Source organism: Meles meles, chromosome 1 (genome assembly GCF_922984935.1).
Source record: "Meles meles chromosome 1, mMelMel3.1 paternal haplotype, whole genome shotgun sequence".
NCBI classification, from domain to species: domain Eukaryota; kingdom Metazoa; phylum Chordata; class Mammalia; order Carnivora; family Mustelidae; genus Meles; species Meles meles.
In genome coordinates, this window is record NC_060066.1 from 110,125,046 (window position 1) to 110,148,299 (window position 23,254).

At 40.7% G+C, this 23,254-nt stretch overlaps 1 protein-coding gene across 2 annotated transcripts in view; it reads left to right on the forward strand.

Moving 5' to 3' along the window:
- Window positions 1–403: 403 nt before the first annotated feature.
- The window catches only part of OTUD7B (OTU deubiquitinase 7B), a 56,554-nt gene continuing 33,703 nt past the window's right edge, over window positions 404–23,254 (forward strand). Inside the window, exon 1 of one of the 2 annotated variants that reach the window (XM_046012366.1) lies at window positions 404–713. Coding sequence is in view for 1 of the 2 variants with exons in the window: in XM_046012360.1 (XP_045868316.1) it covers window positions 2,282–2,303 (22 nt within the window). In the remaining variant the exon portion in view is untranslated. Of the gene's footprint in view, window positions 714–1,954; window positions 2,304–23,254 lie in introns of those variants that run through there. The other variant, XM_046012360.1, reaches the window with a different exon arrangement.

Genomic DNA, 23,254 nt, shown 5'->3' on the forward strand with positions numbered 1-23,254 from the left:
CTGTTACTTTTCCTCTGGTCAGTCCAGAATGGCCGCGAAGAGTAACTAGAATTTCAGTCTTCTACTTCGAAAGTATTTTCACCCTTCTCACTTTTCTAGAACTACCCGCCTCTTTCTGCTTCTTCCCAAAGGGCTGTACCCTACTGACTCTGCCCCAAAGTCTCAAGAGCCCCCTCTGGACCCCTCCAGCTCCGCTTCAAGAACTCTCCAGATCAGAGGCCTCAAGAACACGGGCCAGGAAAACACGGGGTCACGCGCGGGGCAGGCGCCAAACTGGCCAAAGCCAAGGGAACGGCGCTAAAGGCTGGGCTGCTATGGGGCGGGGCGGGGCGGGGCGGGGCCGGGCAGGAGGAGGCCTGGGGGCGGCTTGGGTGTCACCACCAACCCGCTCCGGCCGGAAACTGGCGCTAGTTTCCGGCCGGACGGCCGAAAGCCACCGATCCTGAACCAGCCGCCGGAGTCGGAGTGGCGACGGGGTGTGGAGCAGGCAAAAAACCACTGGGGGAGGCCAGTCCTGATCAGTGCCGTCTGGCTCCAGCTCCTGATCCCGTGCGGAGCAACAGCCGCGGTCGCAGTCTCCGCCACCGCCTCCGCCTCCATCGTCGTCGGGGGAGGGGCCAGCCGGACCCCGGGGTCACAGCCGAGGAATGAGGAGAGGCGGCCGGGCCCCGCGCTCCGCCCCGGCCTAGGGCCTTGCCCCGGGAGCCGCGAGGGTAACGGAGCCCCCTGCCCTGTCACCCTCCCCCCCGTCTGCTCCTGCCCCTCCCGTCTCTTCAGACTCCCAAACTCCGACCTTCTGATCTCCACTGTCCCCCTTCTTCTTTCTGATTATATTTCACCCGGAGCCACCGCCTCCCGGCACCCCCTCCTCGCCCCGACTGTACCTTGCTTCGTCCCAACCTTTTCCCCGTTACTTCTCCCTTTCACCTGCGTCCCGTGTTCCTCGCTGCCACCCCGGTTCCCGGCTTCCCTTCCTAAGCTGTGCTGGGCAGTTTGGACGGTCGCCCCCTTGTCAGCGAGACTTTCGGGGAGGGATGGTGGAGTTTTAAGGTGGTTAAGAGTGCGGACCCCCTGTCCTACCCCTATAGTAGGATAAAGTTCATTGTAAAGTCCGAGTATAAAAGTGCAATGAAAAGAAAACAAGCTTGTTCTCCCCTGTAGATAGCCAAACTGAGGTGCGTCCAGTAATGGAGGAAGGGAGCGAAGAAGTGTGTGTGTGTGTGTGAGAGAGAGAGAGAGAGAGATCGATCGATTGATTCTAGGGCAGGCTTATGAACTTTAGGAAAAAGAAAAGTTGCCATGAGCCGATGGAAACTTTAGAAACTGATGATGAGTAAGCCGGGGGCTGCGTGATCTCACTCCTCTTCTCATAATTACTAGGTTAACGGTGTGGCTCGGGTCGGGATGAAATGGGATTTGTTTACTGGGCCGGCGTATTTTTAGCTTGTCGGCTTGCAAGGACCAGAACTCCGAGTCTCTGAGTCTCCCTGAGTCTCTCTGAGTCTTTCTCCGTCTCGGCCCCCCCCCCCCCCTCTTGTCTAGGTAGTCTGTCTAACCTAGGTGGTTCCTCTGGGCACGAAACGGATAGGAAATTAAGTTGAAAGAAGTGGACTGGTGAAATTATATGTAAGAGAGACTCCCCCACACTCTTCAGGGGGTTTCCTTTTCGTAAATTCAAAAACAAGAATTAGCAGAATTTGTAATTTTATTCTATTTTTATATGAGAATTTATTATTTTCCTCATATTTTTACAACTATGTAAAATGTTTTTTAGAACAACCAGAAGTTGGTAATTTTTCAGTCTTTGCCTTGTCCTACTATATGTTTAGGAGGTCCTTGAGGAGCTTGGATCCCTTTGTCTTTCAAAATCTGTTTCAAAGGTGGAAAAGGGCAAGAAGAGGTAGTCGTGAGGCTGGTCCAAAAAGAGAGCAAATCCTAAGTTTTTAGAAAACATTTAGAAAATTTCTTTCCTAGTGAACGAGACTGCATTTCTGGTGGGGTGGAGAAGACAGCAGGAACATACTGGGTGACTAGGGAGAATCGGACTTATAATTAAACATTTGCTGTGCATAATTTACAAATGAATACATTATAGGCAAACAGTTATACTCTTTGTCCTCATTGTTTTTCTGAACAGTTCTTTTAAAGTTTAGGAACCAACTTGCTATGCTAGTCTATTGATATTTTGAAGGCTGAACAGAACTGTAAAATAAATGAAATTGATGTTGCTCATCTGGAGTGTGAATGCCAGTCTTGTTCTAATTTCCACTAGCTACCCGGCATGCCTCAGAGCACCTCGCTGAGTAAGTGGCCAGTTACTATGTACTTAGTGATCGCAAATGAATACAAATATTAGCTCATGCTAGGAATAATTGAGAAGGTAAATATGCTGAAAAGATCTTCCAAAACTGGAATAGATTATTTTTCAATTTTTTTTCCATTTCGGATTATCAGCACCTTTCTGCTGATAATTATCCATTAACATGAATAATTTAGAATTGAACAGATATCCACTTTGGGCATTAAGCATTCAAGCAGGAGGGAAAGATGGAAGGAAGATAATTTCCAAACTATTACTAATTTTTTGTTGTTGCCTGACTTGACTTATCCCTTTCATTTAATGCCAGAGACTCCCTTGTGGAAAAAAAAAATGTAAACCTTTGCCAGGGAAAGGGCTGTCTGCTGACTTGTATAAGGCAGGCTGAACAGTAATGAATGGTAATTTTAGTTGGACTTGATGGAGTTAGGTCACCAACAACTTGGAAATACTTCCTTAATCTCCTACTTCTGGGGACCCCTGTTGAAAAAAGATTTAATTTGGAGGGTAAGGTCAAATTTTTAAAAATCAGAATCACCCTCCCTGAGTCTGTTGACTATTAGTAATTGTTTTAATTTGTGAGTTGGTCGATGCTGATTTTTTTTTTTTTAAGATTTTATTTATTTATTTGACAGGCAAAGATCACCAGTAGGCAGAGAGGGCCGGCAGAGAGAGAGAGAGAGAGAGAGAGAGATGAGGAAGCAGGCTCCTGGCTGAGCAAAGAGACCGCTGCGGGGCTCGATCCCAAGACCCTGGGATCATGACCTGAGCTGAAGGCAGAGGCTTTTTTTTTTTTTTTTTTAAAGATTTTATTTATTTAATGACAGACAGAGAGAGATCACAAGTAGGCAGAGAGGCAGGCAGAGAGAGGAGGAAGCAGGCTCCCTGCCGAGCAGAGAGCCCGACGTGGGGCTCGATCCCAGGACCCTGGGATCATGACCCGAGCCGAAGGCAGAGGCTTTAACCCACTAAGCCCCTGAGCCACCCAGGTGCCTCGGTTGATGCTGATATTAGTGATGTCTGGGAATTCTAGTTATATCAATGAGATAAATTAGGGAAGATTTTGAAATGGAATTGGAGGCTGTGGATTAGAGTCATAAAGAGGCATGACCTATGAAGTTAGATAGAACTTGGTTCAAATCTTGATTATGGCATTTACTATGTGACCTTGGACAATTTACTTCTCCATCCTTATTTATAAAATAAGTATAAGCATTCAAGCAAATGAAATAGTTATTCTTTGCTAGGAGTATAAGAAAAGTGTCCCCAGGCAGAAAGTTTATTTATATCAACTTCCCGTTACATTTATTATTTGGTGGCTGGTGGGGTGGGAATTGAAGCAGTTGAATAAGTAGGAATAAGCCTAGGGCAGCCTAATAGTCTACCACTATTCCCATTTCTCAGAAATCATTGTTTGGGGTTTCGAGTTTCAATATATGTAACCATATGATGGAGTAACAGTATTAAAAATAAAATTTCAGATTGTTATGGGCACACTGTGGGCCAGTTGTAAAGTTTTCGAGCTTCTCAAGCATGCTTATGCATGCCAAGGATCCTGGCAGATCCTTGTGAGGCTCCCTCTTTTACCCAAACATTCATCCCATCAAGGAAAAATTTTGAGAAAGTGCTTTGAATTGTGGCTTCAGCCGTGTCTTCCCTATGGAAACTTAGGAGCTGTGAAATCTTCTCAACAGCCCCTGATAAATTCAGATAATTAAAATCTGTGTAACTGGAATATAGATGCAGGACAGTTTTGTGAATGCCTGAACTCAGTTGATTTTTTAATATGAGAGAAGAAAGTCTGTTTTTTCTTAAAGATTTCTTTATTTGAGAGAGGGAGAGAGAGCACCTGCAAGCACAAGTGGGAATGGCAGTGGGGGAGGGAGAGAGAATCTCAAGCTGACTCCAAACCCAGTGCTGAGTCTGACACGAGTGCAGAGTCTCACACAGGTCACACATGACCCTGAGGTCATGACCTGAACTGAAACCAAGAGTCAGATGGTCAACTGACTGAGCTACCCAGGTGCCTCTGTGTTTTGTTTTGTTTTTTAAAGTAAGGAATCCTTGCTGAATAATGATTGAGCATTCTTGTGGATTAAGCTGTCTCCAAGCTCCAGTGACAGGCTTTGGGAAGATAGAAAGGATATAAAGACAGGTGTCCTTGCCTTTGGGACAGGGGTGGGGTTGTGGAAGGTGGTATATATAAATGGGAAGGCACACTGTTACAAGCTTTAACATTTAGGACACAACATATAAACAAAACCAAGTTTAATGTGCGACAAATGGAATATGTAAAGGCTAGAAAACTAGAAGTAAGAGAGTCTGTGAAATTAATTAGGGAAGATTTCTGAATCAGCAAAATTTGAAATGGACTTGGAGGCTGTGGATTAGAGTCATAAAGAGGCATGACCAATGGAGGTAGAACTTGGTTTAAATCTGGACTGTGTGGGGACGCCTGGGTGGCTCAGTTGTTTAAATCTGGACTGTGTGATCTTGGACAATTTACTTGTCCATCCTTATCTATGAAATATGTGTGAGCATTCAAGTAAATGAAATAGCTATTCTGTGTTAAGAGTAAAAGAAAATAAAAGATCTTCCAGGCAAAAAGTATAGAATGTACAGTGTACATTGATGGTATGAATGACTAAGTTGTGTTTGTCGGGGGAATAAATGAAAGGGACTGGAGAGAATGTGGGTGGTCAATTCATGGGTAGAGCAGGCAAGAGGGTGGAGGGGACTCAGAGGCCAGACTCTGTTGGGTGTTCATGGAAGGGTCAATAGAGTCATTGTAGGTCCTTGAACAAAGGATGAATTTAAAAAGTGTTGAGCCTTCTGGTCCAGGAACTCAGGGGCAAGGAGTCAGGCAGGCACCGGTACATTGTAACTCTTCGGTTTCTCTTCTGGACCATCTTGGCCTAAAGGGATCATCCAGGAGACAGAGGATTCTTGTAGAAGTTTTTGTCTTCATACTTTACTCACTATGCTGAGCTTTGTTTGTGCCTGTCTCACATTGTACTGTGGGCCGGCTTATCCTCAAGAGCTTATGGTAAGGACAGTATCATGTTTTAAGGGCATTTAACTTCCAGTTATCTCTGCTGTTGTAGGGTACAGTAATATAAGTAATTCAGAATTTAATATGAAAATTTCTTGGTTTAAAAACGCATAATTTTCTTAATCCAGATTTATTTCAGTGTTTTGAGGATCATATTGATATTGAAATGAATTTACGTTTCTAAGCCTATATTACCTGATGGTGAGGAGGGTATATCTGATGGTGAAGAACAGTCAAACTTGGTTTAAAGATTATGCCTCAGAAATCCTGTAAACTGGGTAATTCATTTATGGATAATTAAGACTGGATTATAGGAGTATGTTAACGAAGACAATTTCTTTTCAAAATCTGTGCTGTTCCATTGTGACCACTTAGGTTGTCTGCCTTATGCCTAAGCGATTTATAAATGATGCCTGTGTTATAGTCAGAGTGAGTGTTTACTCACAGTATCTGGAGGAATCCTATTTTGTTATGTTGCATTGATGAAGATGAAGGTGGCTTTTTCACAGCACTTGGGCTTTGTAGAGGCTCTTCCAGATAGTGACTCTGCTGAAAAAACTGTCAGGTTTTTCCTCCTGAAATTAAGTTGTTTGAAAATATGGCTAATTAAAAAAAAAAAGGAATGAGGAGGAGTGTTCACATTTCATAAACACAGGATCACATGCTTGTTCTTCCAACCTTGTTCTTTCAGTTGACTTACTTTCCTTCATCCCTGCCTACCCCCTCTACCTTCTCACAGTCATTACCAAACTATGTGCTTATGATGTCATGAGCACAGGATTATTATTTACCTCTTGAGTCAGGAGATTGTATATTTTTGAGTGGAGATCAGAGGTGGAAGTCAGGAATCTTAATTTGTATAGTTTAGTTCAGGATTATTTTCAACCGTGTTTTTTAGGTTTATATCTCATCTTCTTATTTCTCTAAGAAATAGTTTTGGATAGGAAAAATTACTGAGCTGTTATTTTTGGTGACCTGCGTTGAGTTCAGTTTTATGTTAGGTACTGTGGAGGATTAGGAAAAATGATGATTTTGTGCCTTTGAGGAGTTTACAGTCTAGTTGGGAATAAGGAGTATAGGAAGGAGTGAATACCTATTGAACCTCTAATATGCCAGATCAAAAAAAAAAAAAAAGAAAAGGAGAAATTTTATATTATCGATTGCACAGTAAAGATCTCATATCATATGTCTTTGGGGACAAGAGCACTCAGGTAGTTATGAGTGCTATCACAGAGGAATTGTAACTTATTTCAGATCTTAAAAAAAAATTGTATCAAGTACAGGGGGTGAAGATGAAGCAGATAACAACAACAAAGTCATTTCATTTTGGAGCTGAGAAGGATCAAGCAAAAGCCTGGACTAGGCTTGGGTGTTCCTGGGGCAGTGATGAGACTGACCCGAGCAGGTTGGTTAAGTTGGTTTGGAGCTATGTTTTAGAGGGGTCTTAAAAGGCAGGCTTATAAATCGACATTTTAAATTATAGAAAACAGTGAACCATTGTGAATTTTTGAACAGTAATAGCAATACGATGATAGTAGGAAACAGGTGGGCCGGGAGGGAAGGGGGATTGGCTCGTGGGGTGTATGAGGTGATGAAACCTGAGCTAGAGTTGGGGTGTGGGTTGGGATAAGGAGAGAAAGAGGGAAAAAGAGATTGTTAAGTAAAAATTAAAGTCAGTGATGACTGGATGTAGCCGATGAAGGAGAGTGATCCATCAAGTGACTATAACATTTTAGGCTTGGGTTTCTGAGACATTAAGATCAGGAAATTAGGAAGGATTCCTCATTTTTTGGGGAATTTGATAAGTTCAGTTTGAAAGGTATTGGATGTGAAGTAGGAATGAAACACCCAAGAGAAAGCTGATCCATTTGTTAGAGATGAACCTGAAGCTGTTGGAGAGTAGAGGCAGAGGTTAATACTTTTGCAAGTGCGGTTTTGTGGCTCCTCAGCTTGGATGTGGGTGCTGTAGCCAAGGGAATGAATAAGCTCTCTGAAGACTAGAGTTTAGGGAACGAACAAAAGGCCGGGGATAGTGGTAGAGTGATAGACACTATTCTACACTCTTTGGGCCATCTTAATTGACTACATCTTTGTCCTTTTTCGTTTTCTGTTCCTTTCCTCCCAATGCCAGCAAACATCCCTTGAATGTCTCTTACTGTCATAGGCACTGAGGAAACAGATGAGTCAGACATGGTCTCTACCTACAGGGAGTTATGGGCCCAGGGGGAGGAGACAGATGCATAAATATATAGATGTCATGAAGTGTGGCCGTTGTTGCGATAGAAGTATGTAGGGGGGATGGTAGGGGCCTAAAGGTCACTTCTGCCTTGGGCATGCAGAGGTTGGAAAGTGCCTCAGAGAAGAGATGACATTTGAGATGAGTCTTGAAAGATGAGTTAAGGGTGTACCCTACAGAAGACAGGAAGAAGTACACTCCAGGCTGAGAAAACAACATGAACAAAAGCTTAATGGAACGAAACAGCCAGGCTTCTGCAGGTAACTATTCAGTAATGATTGTGGCTGGAGGACAGGGTTGGAGGGCAGGGATAAGGCTGGAGAAGTAGTTAAGGCTGATCATGGACAGCTTTAGCTTGTGCTCCAGTATGATGAGCATTTCAGGGTTTTTAAGCATAGAGTGGAGAATTAAGTTTCACGTTATAGAAAGATTATTTTGTCAGTGGTGTAGGGCATCATTGGAGAGGAACAGAGCAAAAGACTTTTTAAGTATCTTTATTATGCTTAACAGTAACAGTTCTTATTGAGTGCTGGTGTTTGTAGACTCATGGAATCAGAGAACTATAGAGACTGTTTTAGTCTCCCATTCATTTTTAGAGGACATACCTGAGATTTACTCAGGGTCGCAGAAGTAGTTTTGTGATAGCTTGGTCTGGAATTCCATTTCCATTGGCTATAATGTGGTTGGAGATTAATAAATGTCGTTTCACCTCGCTGATCCTCTCATGTCCCATTCCAGTGTTTGTTACATCCTGCTACGTGGCATTGTGCTAGAAGACATTCCATCCCATTGTTGTTTTTATCAGTCTGAAGTGAATGGTGGCATTTTCCCAGGTCTGAATGAGGAAGATATGCCCTGAGAGTACCTCAGGGAGTAGGGCTTTTGAGCTGAGGCAGTTGGGTGCCCTGGAGTGGAGTGAATAGGATGTTAGGATTATTCATCTTTAATGATGCAGATGTAGAAGAATGTCAAGGCATTTGTTTTACCGAATGTGCAGATGTAATTATCTCTCTTGCTAAGTTCCCTTCAGGTTCTTTTAAACTTAATTTTAAATTGTGTCAGTGAAACTTGGTAGAAGAAATAAATTGGTTATCCACAAAAAGGATATTTATCTTAAAAAACAAGATTTCTTTATTACACTTGTATTCTAAGTCTTTCCTGTGTTTTTAATTTTATTGGAGATATATATATATGTATATATATATTTTTTTATTTTTTAATTTTTTTTTTAAGCAAGCACTTGGCCCAACCTGGGGCCTGAACTCCTGACACCCAGATCAAGAGTTGCATGTTCTACCGACTGAGCCAGCCAGGCGCCCCTTCATTGGGTTTTCGTGAAGGGAAATTGTTTGGATTTAAAGTGGTAACTTTAAACTTGGGTTTTATGTTTTAGTCATTTTGCTGGAGAAGAACAGGACAGGATAGAAGGATATCTTGGAGATTCTTAGACTCCTCTGGGGAAAGTTGGGACACAAGGGGATGTGGAAGGATGGGTACCTTTCTTTCTTTTTTTTTTCTTAAGGATTTTATTTATTTATTTGACACAGAGAGAGAGAGATCACAAGTAGGCAGAGAGGCAGGCAGAGAGAGAGGGGGAAGCAGGCTCTCTGAGCAGGCTCCCCGCTGATGCCGGCCTGATCCCAGGACCCTGAGACCATGACCTGAGCTGAAGGCAGAGGCTTAACCCCCTGAGCGACCCAGGCGCCCTGGGATGGGTACCTTTTACTGATAAGTCTTCCTCAAAACTTAACTGAGTTATAATTTCTTTACTCTTTGCTCTGGGCTCTGTCCACGTCTTCTCCAGAGACGGGCCTTGGTTTGGAAACTATCCACTTCAGCAGAATTGCCAATTCTTAATTCTTTCTCAAGTGGGCAAGGGTACATTTTGTTTTTGTTTGTGAGTGTTTTGGGGAGAGGAGGGGAGAGAGGAGGAACGGAATAACTACTCACAGTGAGTCTTTATCAGAATTCCTATGTATCTGGAAGTTTCCTTGGCTTTTTTTGGGGAGGGTGAGGGGAGATGACTTGGTTACACTGGCATTTATGTTGTGTGGGATCGTGGTCATCATTCCGCTCGGATATCTGATTTAGGATGGCAATAAGAACTTACTTTTTGTCAGCCTTCACCCCACCCTGTTCTGAGTACCCTCTGTGCACTCTCTGAGGGATATGAAGGATCTTGTTCAGTTGAGAGCTGAACTAATCAAGTGTTCCCTGAAAGTTTGGGGGAACCATCTTGCTCCTCCTGACTATTATTTTTGGGTTAGTGATTCCACTACTTTTCCATTCACTTGGCCCTTTCTTAATTTTAAAATTTTGAATAATAAGATATTTTGAATATTTAGAAAAGTCCAGGGGAGGGGTGCCTGGGTGGCCCAGTGGGTTAAGCTGATGCCTTCGGCTCAGGTCATGATCTCTCAGGGTCCTGGGATCGAGTCCTGCATTGGGCTCTCTGCTCAGCAGGAAACCTGCTTCTCTCTCTCTCTCTCTCTCTCTCTGCCTGCCTCTCTATATCTACTTGTGATCTCTCTCTGTCAAATAAATAAAATCTTTAAAAGGGGGGGGAAAAAAAGCCCAGGGGAGAGAAAATCCCAACATTTTGAGCACATAACCCAAATTTAATGGATATTAACGTTTTATCATATTTGTCTTAGATCTCTAACTCTGTTTAAGATATAATGTTAAATATAGCTAAGTCCTACTATGCTTCCTTTCCCCTTTCCTTTTTCTTGGGAAATGACTACTGGCTTGATTTGCTATCTGTCATTCAATTTCATGTTTTATACTTTTTTTTTTAACATATTATGTATACACAAACAACATATAGTTTTGAAATCTTACATAAATAAACAGAATTGTATCCTTTTGCAGTTTTTTCCTCAACATTGTTTTTCAGATGTGTCTTCATGTAGATCTAATTTACTTAATCATCTCATCTTTTTTTTTTTTTTTTAAAGATTTTATTTATTTATTTGGCAGAGAGAGATACAAGTAGGCAGAGAGACAGGCAGAGAGAGTGAGAGGGAAGCAGGCTCCCTGCCGAGCAGAGAGCCCTCGATCCCAGGACCCTGAGATCACGACCCGAGCCGAAGGCAGCGGCCCAAACCACTGAGCCACCCAGGCGCTGCTCTTTTCACTTGTCCTGTTAAAAAATATCCTACCTATCAAAGTCCCCGTTTAAGTCATATTGTCCATAAAAACTTTCCTGATTTTGGGGCGCCTGGGTGGCTCAGTGGGTTAAGCCGCTGCCTTCGGCTCAGGTCATGATCTCGGGGTCCTGGGATCGAGTCCCACATTGGGCTCTCTGCTCAGCAGGGAGCCTGCTTCCCTCTCTCTCTCTCTCTCTCTGCCTGCCTCTCTATCTACTTGTGATCTCTCTCTGTCAAATAAATAAAAAATAAAATCTTAAAAAAAAAACAAAAAAACAAAAAAACAAAAACTTTCCTGATTTTTTTTTTTTTCTCCAACAGGCTTCGATCTTTCCCACTTCTGAATTCTCCTATCATTTTATTTATACTTGTCTGGTTGTAGTTGTATATTTTTGTGTTTTTGTTATTTGTGCCCTTCAGATGCCATTTCTACTACACTATGAGCTCCTGGAATTTCTTTTATCTTCTGTATCTCTCCTCGGGCTTGCCACAGTAACTTATACATGGTAGGCATTTAGTCACTATTAGTGACTAAATGGTTAATTAATGAATTAAAAAATAAAAATCCTTTGCATTGATGAACTGTTAATTATGAGCATGATAGTGGCCCCATTAAAATAGAGCTTATAAAGAAGCATTCAGTGGGATGCCTGGGTGGCTCAGTTGGTTAAGTGGCTGCCTTCGGCTCAGGTCATGATCCCAGCGTCCTGGGATCGAGTCCCATATCGGGCTCCTTGCTCAGCAGGGAGCCTGCTTCTGCCTGCCTCTCTGCCTATTTGTGATCTCTCTCTCTCTCTGTCTCTCTCTCTCTGATAAATAAATAAAAATCTTAAAAAAAAAAAAGAAGCATTCAGCAATGAAAATTAAATAAAATGCACATAATTGTCGAGAGTAGTCAAGACTAACTTCCTGCAAGAGATGAGCAAACATTCCCTGAGAAATGAAATGGGAATTGATTGGTGATATCATCCAATGAGGAAACTCCTGGGAATTGATCCTAATGGCATTTGTGAGGCACTGCTCTCTTGTGGCCAGACTTATTTCACTAGCTATCAAATTCTGCTGTTGTCATCAAGGTCTTGACACCCTCACTGGAGATGGGATACTGGTGTTGAGAAAAAGCAGCCTCTCTGTTCACTTCATAAACACTGCTGGGAACCAGGAATTCTTTGGTGCCTAAAGAAGAAAGCCTAATAGACACATTTGTACATATGTATGTATATGTGTACGTATATGTTTAACACTTGCCTTTTTTATTGAAACCAGATTGTATCTCAGCAGAATATTTTGAAGCTTTTCATTCTAGAAGGTACAGTCCCAATATAACATCATTTCGGCCCCACAGAAGCTCTTCCCTCACTTGCCAAGTAGAAATTAAATATTAAGTGGAACTATATGAAATTACAGTTTTGTAGGCAAAAGCAGTCAAATACTGGCAGTTTTGTATGGTTAAACCTTATACATCCAGTCTTGATTTTCTCTTGGAGTTCTGCAGAACGTTATCATGGACCTTTTCGAGGTGGATAATCCCAAATCCATTTATAATTCTAAAATGCATTTCTGGACTTTAATTTGTAACCAGTTTTCTTTTGTAGTTATCTTAAGCTTCAAGTTTTTTGTAAAATGTTTGTATTTCTCTGCACATATTTAGTAGATATTGGAGAAGGTTGTCGGGGACTGTGTAAGGATTGTAGGCCAGAGTACACTGTGGGAAATAAGCCTGTAATGAAAACTTTTGCTATCAGTGGCTGCATATAACGGATTGAGTTGGCTTTAAGGAGCATTCAGTTTCTTGAGTTATTGAACCCCCAGCCCGCACTTCCTACCACCCCCATATCTTCTCTCTAAGTCTTGATAAGGGAGATCAGTTATGGGGAAAAACTATGGAAGAGAAAATTACCTGTGACCCTTGATTTTATTTGGAGGCTTAACAGGGAAGATGGTATGAGCCCTAGCTCCTGGCACTAGCCTCTTACTTTATGGTTCTTTAAACAGTTCTTAGGTTAAGGGGACCTTGGGGTATGGGGCAGGGCTGGGGGGGAGCAGGGGTGAGGGTGGTGAAGAGTGAAACAACAAAGAGATAGTGGGAGTTAGCAGATACTGTGGAATAGGATTGGGGAACAGGAATGGAAAATGGGGATAGGTATAGAAATTTAAAGAGGCTGTTTCCTCTCATCCTTCAAAACATGGCTTAGAAGTCTTTCTAACCCTTGTACCTTAACTATATCAAACTTGTATCCAGGCCACATACCTGTTTGGAAAACATCATATATAGAATTCAGCTTTGAAAATAGCAGTTTTGTGTTCTAAAATAGTTCTTTGAAAAGTCAGGGTCATTTAAAATGAGTTGGTCTACTGTTGTCTTTTTTTTTTTTAAGATTTTATTTATTTATTTGACAGACAGAGATCACAAGCAGATGGAGAGGCAGGCAGAGAGAGAGTGGGGGAAGCAGGCTCCCTGCTGAGCAGAGAGCCCCATGTGGGGCTCAATTCCAGGACCCTGGGAACATGACCTGAGCTGACGGCAGAGGCTTTAACCCACTGAGCCACCCAGGCACCCCTACTGTTGTCTTTTGAATCATTAATAACTCTGAGCCTTTAGTATTAGTAAGTCTTGGTCTTTATGTGAAGATAGTCTCGTGTGAAGAACTGAGAAAGACAATGGGAAAATATCACACCGCTAACAAAAATTTTAGTTCTGGGGCTCCTGGGTGGCTCAGTGGGTTAAAGCCTCTGCCTTCGGCTCAGGTCATGATCTCAGGGTCCTGGGATCGAGCCCCGCATCGGGCTCTCTGCTCAGCCGGGAGCCTGCTTCTTCCTCTCTCTGCCTGCCTCTGCCTACTTGTGATTTCTCTCTCTCTCTGTCAAATAAATAAAATCTAAAAAAAAAAAAAATTTTAGTTCTTATTTTAAAAACTTACCTGCTCTTATGAATTCCTTTGGGAGTATTTGCTTTCGTCTTCTTTGAACAAAGAGCTCACCTGGCCGAGTGTTAGACTAAGGACAAAGCACTAAGGACAAAATTATCTGACATGAAGAATACTTGGTCCGTTTTTGATGACTAGGGATAGAGACTTCTCAAACTCCTCAGAATTCTGAAAATAGAATTCAAAAGTTAGACTTAATATTTGCTGCATCCTGGTTTCTTTGGTTGCCTAAAATAAATTCCTAGCTATTTGGCACAACGTGACCTCTCGATTTAACAACATTAAGTTCCTTCTCTCTCACATCATCTTTGAAGTTTTTTGTAATATGCTAGTTCATTATGGAAATTGAGATAAGAAAATCATCTACATAAATTTCTCTTGATGTTTGCTGCCAGCTTGAGGCTATAAATTCCTTTCTACTGAATACCTGTTGTGTATCAGAATTTGGACAACATGCTATAAGGAGATGCTAAGGAAGTGTTACCCAGCAAATAAACTAAATAAGTAGTAGGAGAATTGGCCCCTTGGGAATTTGTATTCTGTGTTAAATGGGAAATAGTTACATATACATAAATAGACATATGGAAAAAAAGAAATATGAGAACCAAATATAACTATGGAGTAGTATATGCTATCTAGCATATACTAGATAGTATATACTAGTATATACTACTATATACATAGTGTTTTAGAACTGAAGGGAAATTTACATATTGTCATCATTTTCTAGATAAGGAAAATGAGGCCCAGAAATTTGACTTGTCCAAGGTAGTAGTTACTCTCAACAGCAAACATTTTATTGAATATTTGTTCTCTGAAAAGTTAGGCTTCAGTAAACAAAGAGTTAAAGTCATGAACTTAATTAGTTGTGAAGACTGAATTATTTGCATAAAAAGATGAATAATAATACGAAGTCATGGGTACTAAGTGTCAAGTGAGGAGTACAGTTGTCAGAATTACATGTTTTTTTGTTTTTTTTTGTTTTTTTTAAGCTCTGTTACCTATGTGGGGCTTGAACTCATGACCTTGAGATCAAGGGTCAAATGATGTGTACCAGCTGAGCGTGCCAGGTGCCCCAGGAATTATATAGAAGTTTAGAGGGAGTGGGTAGGGGAAAATTTTATACTTAGGCTAATCTGGACCTTAGAGAAGAGAGAAGACTGGTAAGTTCAGAGGGCTAGGCATGAGAACAGTGAGCATTCAGAAAGCATTTAAGGCATGAGAACAGTGAACTATGCCTGCTTTGTTTTGAGGGTAGAGAAAGTAGACAAGCAACAAGATTAATAAAGTTGGAGAGTTAGGTAAATAGGAGAGGGCCTTAAATCTCAGAGGAATTTGGTTTATACTTACAGTGAAAAATCCCCAAGCACAGAACTTTATGTGTAAATGAGTATTTTAGGAAAATGAATTTCAGCTATGCAATGTAAAGTGGAAGAAGACCTGGTAGAGCGGTTATGATAGTCCTGGGGGAAGGAGTCTCTACAGGGGTGATAGTAATGGAGAGAGAAAGGAGAGTCCAATGATTTGAAGAAAAGTAAATAGAATCTGGTAACTGCTTTTATTTTATTTTATTTTATTTATTTATTTGACACAGAGTACAAGTAGGCAGAGTGGCAGGCAGAGAGAGAGGGAGAAGCAGGCTCTCCACTGAGCAGGGAGCCCAGTGGAGGGGCTCGATCCCAGGACCCTGGGATCATGACCTGATCCCAGTGTGGGGCTCGATCCCAGGACCCTGGGATCATGACCTGAGCTGAAGGCAGACGCTTAACTGACTGAGCCACCCAGGCGCCCCTGCTAACTGCGTTTATAGGAAGAGTAGATCATAACAATGCGTGTGTTCTCCATCTGGATTGTAGCAGTAAAGGAGCTGGGTTTGGCTGGTTTCTAATGCATCTGCTCTCCAAAGGGATGCTTCGGTGGGAGGCTTTGAAGAGCCCTGAGTCTAGCCCAACATTCTCAGGTGATACTGAATACATAGTTTAAATGACCGGTTTAAGTTTGCACACTTCCTAAGTTAGTAGAACTTGGTGTAGAGCCCATTCTTTTGACTCTTGGCCAGTGCTCTGTTAATCCTATAATAGCTTAAGAGGAGGTGAGACAAATGGTTAAAAACACAGAGGAAGATGCCTGGGAAGTGAAATGGGAAGTTGAAGAGCACATCATGATGAGGTTTACCCACAAGCCATTTCAGTTCTCATAGGTTTTCCTTATCTTCAGACAGTAAATGTGTATACTGTCGGGCTCATGAGGCAACAGTGACCCGTGTTCCTTAGAGCTGTCTTCTCACATTCAGTTCTTCGTAGTCAAGGAAGAAGATTCCTTCCAGTTTTGGATTTAATTGCATATATTCTCTGATTCCCAATTTTTAAGATGAAATATCTTTTCCTCTGCATGTAGATAGGTTGTTGTGGTTATAGGCTGTAGGTGAAGTAAACTTAAAAGGCCCCATCAGTCTTTTTGGAGTAAAAGGAGGAGGAGAGTTTTAGACCCAAATCTTTCAAGCTTATTTACCATATCAGCAGTTAAGAACAATTTACTTACACAGATCTTATTACCTAAAATGGTCGGTAAATACTGTGAATCAATAGAGTGTTTTTGCTAATGGGAAGTTTTTGGAGAATTAAATAGCCTTCTAAAAAATCCTTTATATTTGGTTTTTAAATACATAGTCTGATTTATTTAAGATGTAACTCAGTTTCACTTCTTTTCCCTTCTGTTTCCTTTCCTTCCCTTTTCTTTCCCTTTTCCTATTCCGCTGGGCTTATATCTGGTATTAACAGATAACCTGAAGGCTTACAATAGCATTATCTGGATCAACTAACATTTATTATGTACCTGACAAGCACACCTGCCCAATAATGCTTCTCACTTCCCCTCCCTTCTCCCCACTCCCTCTCCACTTGCTCATATCTGGGTATGAACTGGACAGTGTGACCTTCTTTGGCATGTGGATGTGTTTGTGTTTTGAGGACTGGGAGAGTTTTGTTTGTTTCCTTGGCTTCCTGAATGTTCTTTGCCCACTTGCAAGTACTTTCTTGTAGCATGATGGTGAGTAATGTTTTGTTAACGTTGTAATGTGGTCATACCAGTTGGAATATTTTTTTTCCTTTTTCTACCAGTTATCTCTGATGAGTATGTGAGTAAGGACTCTTGGGTCAGACTTGTCTTCTGCAGTTCATTCAAATAGAGAAAACTTTGTGTATTCAGAGGACCAGAAAATAGTCTTGAGGTTGGGAAGACTTAAAATCCAGTGTCTGGGGTGCCTGGATGGCTCACTTGGTTAAGCGTCTGCCTTTGGCTCAGGTCATGATCCTGGAGTTCTAAGATCAAGCCCCACATTGGGCTCCTTGCTCAGCGGGAGTCTGCTTCTCCCTCTCCCTCTGCTCCCTGCCCTGCTCGTGTTCTCTCTCTCGCTCTCTCTCTCAAATAAATAAAATCTAAAAAAAAAGAAAGAAAAAATCCAATGTTGTCTGACCAGCTGAAATTCAGTTTGTGGGGCACCTGGGTAGCTCAGTTAGTTAGCATCTGCCTTTGGCTTGGGTCATGATCTCAGGGTTTTGGGGTCGAACCCCACACAGAGTTCTCTGCTTAGCAGTAAGTCTGCTTCTCCCTCTCCCTCTGTGATCTCTCTCACTTTTGCTCTCTTCTGAATAAATAAATAAATAAAATCTTTTTAAAAAATCCGGTTTTGTTAGTATTCTAGGTTTATTCTTTAGCTAGTGTGATCCAAGAGTTACTTGTTTTTGATTATGTCCATTATCACTATGTGCCATATCTCGGATGAACAGTGTTTGTTCTGGAGTTAGGAGCTTAAAAATAGGCACACAAGCTTTGTGGTAAGCATTACTTAGTAGAAGCACTAAAAATGATTAGGTCCGTGAGACTGAGAAGCTGAGTTCCAGTTGAGTTCTAGGGATTTATTAGGTGGGATCGAGGTAGTTAGTGGTAGAACTAGTGCGTTGTAGGGACCCAGGTCAGTTAAGGATTGGGATTTAGTCTTATCTGTGCGTGACACATAAGGTTAATGAGGTGATTTATGTGGGTGTGTCTAACCTAGTGCTTAGTACTTGATTGGTACAGAATAAATATTAGTTAAATCTTTAAAGATACTTGAGTGTTGTCAGCTTGTCATTGTAGGGCAGCTTTCTCATCATTAACTGTTCCTTCTTTAGAATAATATGTATTGATCATTGAACTGTGAGGAAAACATTTGGAAATGGGATTGGGGTATCGAAGATTTATATCAGATTCTTGCTGAAACTGTGGTCTTACATATACAAATTGAAATCAGTTAGACCTAATTTAAAGGGAAGTTTGTGATTTTGCTTCCTTAGGGTCAGTCCTATGCTTTTTTTGGTAGAAATGGATTCTAGATCCTGTGGTAGAGTTGAAAGTGCTTGTTTTTCCATTCCAATTAGTTAAACTTGATTTGATTTTTGATATTTGAGATATTTGGCGTATGATGTTTCCTTTTATCCTCTGTATTTCTTTCAGTGAAGTAATATATTTGAAGGTATTTTGTGAACTCCAAAGCTGGCATTTGTTATCACCACCACCACTACCAGAGAATGTGGAAATAAAATAATGTTAAAAATATTTTTAACATTCAATGGGATGGACTCATTCTAACGATGGTTGGTTTCCTGGAGTAATTTCAAGGAGAAAACCTCAGAGGACAATGACTTGTGTACTAATTCATACCTTTTGTACTTTTTGTAGAAGGGAAAAGGAAAAGCAGAGACTCGTCACCCTGAAAACTTGGCCTGGGGCTATGTGATTATGAAGGGTTGCCTATAGTACTTAGATATACACTCTTGTGGCAAGAAAGTTAAACTGGATTTGTCATATGTTTGACATAGTCCATTCTACTGGAAGCATCTGTCTATATAGGAAACAACTCCTTCCAGTTCATTGATGAGATCAGCTATATTCTGTTACTATGCATCCTATCTTGATAAAATGTACCAGTTTAGGACAGTATGGTCTTCTAGAGTGGTAAGATTAAGGAAACAGTGCCTTTGATCAAAATATTTGGCTAGGTGTTACCATCAAAATCCCTTACAGTTAACCTCTGATGATTGACATTCTTGGAGAAGAATATATGATTTCAATAATTCAGAAGAGCAAATTGTTCAGTAAATTTTTTTTAATTGTTCAGTAAATTTTGAAAAGACTCTTTTTTTTTTTTAAAAAAAGATTTTATTTATTTATTTGACAGACAGAGATCACAAGTAGGCAGAGAGGCAGGCAGAGAAAGAGAAGAGGAAGCAGGCTCCCTGCTGAGCAGAGAGCCTGATGCAGGGCTTGATCCCAGGACTCTGGGATCATGACTTGAGCTGAAGGCAGAGGCTTTAACCCACTGAGCCACCCAGGTGCCCCGAAAAGACTCTTAAAAGTTTACTCTTCATCTTTTTCTGTCACCAGTGCCTGGTACTCAGTAATCTGTGTTACATAAAGGAAGTTGACCAATACCTATCTTGGGGTTTTCTCTGGAATCATCCTGTTAGATGAACTTCTAGAAAGCAGGGACAACTTACTGGTTTATGCATCCCCTTCACTTAGCAGCCTGCCTGGCTTGGATTAGGTCCTTGCTAAGTGCTTACTGAATGATTGAGTCAGGAAGTTCAGGTTTCATTAGGGGAGAATTGCAGTGACCCGGTGCTATTGTGCTGATGGTGGCCCTTCCTAAGAGGAAGAAGAGATGTAGCTTTCCCACAAATCAACATGAATCAAAGTGAATGTGAGGAAAGTGATTGCTTTGATGCTGCGGACATTTTATTTACTCTTTCGGACAGGAAGAGGTCATGTGTTAAAAGTTGATGCTTTATTTCATTCTTGGTTTTTATTTTATGTTGGATTCTATTTAAAATTTAGTAATTGCTGTGATTCCATAATGGCATATGAGAACTATATTATAGCTTCAGATATCAATAGAAAAGAAAAAGAAAAATCTTTCCCTTTGTCACACTTAATTTTATCCTACCCTCTTGCTACACAACTTCAGACCTCGAGTATAGTGCTAGAAGAATATTTCCAAATCCAGTTTATATCGTTAGTGGTGATGAGTCAAACAAAAATGGGGATTTGATTTTAGCATGCCCTCATTATCATCTGTATAGATGATTTCCCTTAATATGGTTTGCTTAAGTGATTAAATTTCCTAATTATGCATCTTTTTCTTTGGTACACACCTGTAGAAGTGAGAGATTTATCTGGGTAGCAGGAAGAAAGGAAGTTTTCATAGATAAATCCACAAAGTAGATCACATGGAGAACTGAAAGTCATCGATACATGTCAAGTCAGGTAAAGATTGCTAGAATAGGAGTCAAGAGGGGTGCCTGGGTGGCTCAGTCCATTAAGTATCTGACTCTTGTTTTTAGCTCAGGTCATGGTCTCATGGGTCAAGGGATTAAGCCCCGCTTTGGGCTCCATGTTTAGTGGGGAGAAGATGAAGTTCTGCTTAAAGATTTTCTCCCCTTCTGCCCCTCGTCCTACTCTTGTGCATGCACAAGCTCTCTCACTCTCTTTAAAATAAATAAATCTCTAGAGAGAAAAAAAGAATAGTGAACAGATTTATGTTCTGTTACACAGTTCTAGCACTAGTTAGCCCTGTGACTTTGGGCAAGTCACTTAGTCTCATTCATCTGGTTCCCAGGGTTCTCATCTGCAATTTGAGGGTATGGAATGAAATAATCTCCTGGTTCTAAAATCCATAATTCCAGATAAAGTTTATAATTCCAAAGTGCCAAACAAGGAAAATAGACTGACTTTCTGCACCTCATCACCAGGCTTGTTCCACATTAGATGGAAATGTAAAAATAGAAGTGTTCCCAGTCTATGTTCCCAGGTAGACTAGAAGTCAGATTATATTATATGCTTATAACTAATTTTATGTGCTTAAATATAAGAGGCGTGGTTGCTTTTATTTATTTTAAATTTTATTTATTTGTGAGAAGAGAGCACAGGGACAGGAACAAAGGGGGAAGGAGAGGGACAAGTAGACTCTGCGCTGAAAGTGGTTTAAAAGGAGGGTTTTTGTTGTTTTTTTTTTTTTAAGAAAGAGAGAGTGCACAGTGGTGGGAGTGGTGCAGGGAAAGGAGAAAGAGAATCTTAAGCAGGCTCCATGCTGGGTGTCTCAACCTGAGATCATGACCTGAGCTGAAGAAATCAAGAGTCAGATGCTTACAACTGAGCCACCCAGGCACCCAAGGCTTGGTTGCTATTGGGACGCCCAGGTGGCTCAGTCGGTTAAGCATCTGCTTTCAGGTCAGGTCATGATCCCAGGATCCTAGGATCGAGTCCCACATCTTCTGCATCGGCCTCCTTGTTCAGCGGGGAGCTTGCTTCTCCCTCTGCTTCTACCTGCCGCTCCCCTTGCTTGTGTTCTCTCTCTCTGACAAATAAATAAAATCTTTAAAAACAAATAAAAATTATTACCACAAATGGCACAACCTATACAGATGAAGGAGACCCAAAATTATTTGGGATATCCTGGGCTGGATTTTCCAATTCCTAACTCCAACCTAGAAATAGAAATGTATTTGTACTGGTGGAGTTGGTGGGGAGGATGGGATTAGTAGTGTGGATGAATATGGATAGTATTTTTAAAAGCAAAATAATAAAGAAAATTCCTTAATCTGTGGAGTTTGCATGGGTAGACCAATTTGATTTTGTCATAAGTCCCTGTAGAACTATTATAAACTCAGTATTTAAATTCAGGATACCTAGGTCTAAGCTCCTTGCTACCTGGGTATCATTTAAGCTTTATAAGCTTCTGTATATCTGTATTTTCCATCAGAAAAGAGGGGGTTAGAAATCTCAAAAAGAGTATTTAATTTTTAGAATTCTTATTAAATGAGGCCTTATTTGTGAAAGTGCTTTAAAAACAAATTACAGCAAAAGAGAAGCTATTTTTAATGAACAGACAGCTGTACAGATATATTTGCATAGACCTTGATTATGTAGGTGAATGATGACATTTGAAACCAATAAATAATTCACAAACCTATTTTAGATATAGATTAGCTCTCAGTCATCCATACACATGGGCTAGCTTGAATAATTTAGAACGACAAATACTTGTTACACATCTACTATGTGCCAAGCAAAAGGTGCCAACCTCAAGGATCTTAATTCTTTTTAGAATGTATCTTGATTTCCATCTTGATGATCTCTTACACATCCTTTAAGATCCAGTTTGAGAAACCTCCCTAACCCATCCAGGTAAACTAGTTCTTATACCTCTTCCTACCCCACTGGGCATGAATAACATGTTTAGATTTCTCCTAGCAGACTGGAGTGCCCTGAAGGTAGGACTGTTGTCTTCTCTTCATTTGTATCTCTAAGGACCTAGGGCAGTGCCTGGTACATGGTGGACCCAGTAAATTTTGATATTGGGTAAATTTTGATTGAATGATGGATAGTCAGATTGGAAAGATAAGATGCTAGTATCAGGAAGGCCAACTAAATTACAAGGCAGTATATGATAACAGGAAGTGAATGTTGCACATACGGGGCCTAGAGGAGTTCAAACAAGATCTAGATATGGCCAGGATAGATGTAACTAGGAAACTTGCAGATGGGGAATTTTAAACCTAGTAATAGTAATAAAAGATAGCTTTCTTTGAAAGGAGTTACATAATTTTACAAAAGACAAATTTCTTTTTCTAATTGTTTGGGGCTCTTAAAGATTAGTAGTTGTGTACTGAAGGAAGTTAATTTACCAGAAGGACTTTACACAATGAATTAATTTCCTATGGATAACTAATTGTAGATAGTTCATAATTAGAATTTTTTTTCCCTTCTGCTATTTCCTTGAGTAGAAGTTCTCTAATTGACATTGAAATGACAAGTATTTAAGAATCAAGAAGGGGAGAGAAGATTGTCTTCAACTAGGGAATGTCGGTTGATTCAGAGAAAGAATGTGTTTTACTATTAGACTAGCCTCTGTTGATTTGTAGTATTTATTTTTTTCTCTCATGTCAAAAGTTTAGTAATCAGAATCTTTGTAAGGGCTTAAGTAGAACTTTTATTTTTACAGACTGTTCTTTTAAAAGTTGAGTGTACTAAGACTCAAACCTTGAACTATCTTTGACCCTCAGTGAAAGAGAAAAAATTCGTTATATGTGGCAAATGGAAATACTGGTCTGGATCTAAAAAAATAAACATTAACATGATTTTGGTTTCTATTCAAGTTACTGTTGTTGTGCCAATTTTATAATAATAGACTTTCTCTCTGACTCTCTCTACCCTTATTTTTCTAAAGGTCACTTTTGTTGTACACATCTTCCGAATTATTAAATTGCCCAAGTAATTGTAATCCAAGGAGCGTTTTGTCAGTAGTGCTGAGAAGACAAATGCCAGTTCATAAGGAGTTCTCTGTGAGCTTCTCCCTGATCTTTATATCAGCATTTGGCTGTTAATGGATTTGTCTGTTAGAGATTCATTTTGCTATTGGTAGGCCTGATTAAAAAAAACAAACTGGAAATTCTTAAAAAAAATAGTTAAATCTTGTTCTGACACATACACATACCTAGTGGTAGTTATAAAACCACGAAGCCAGTTCTTGAGTCC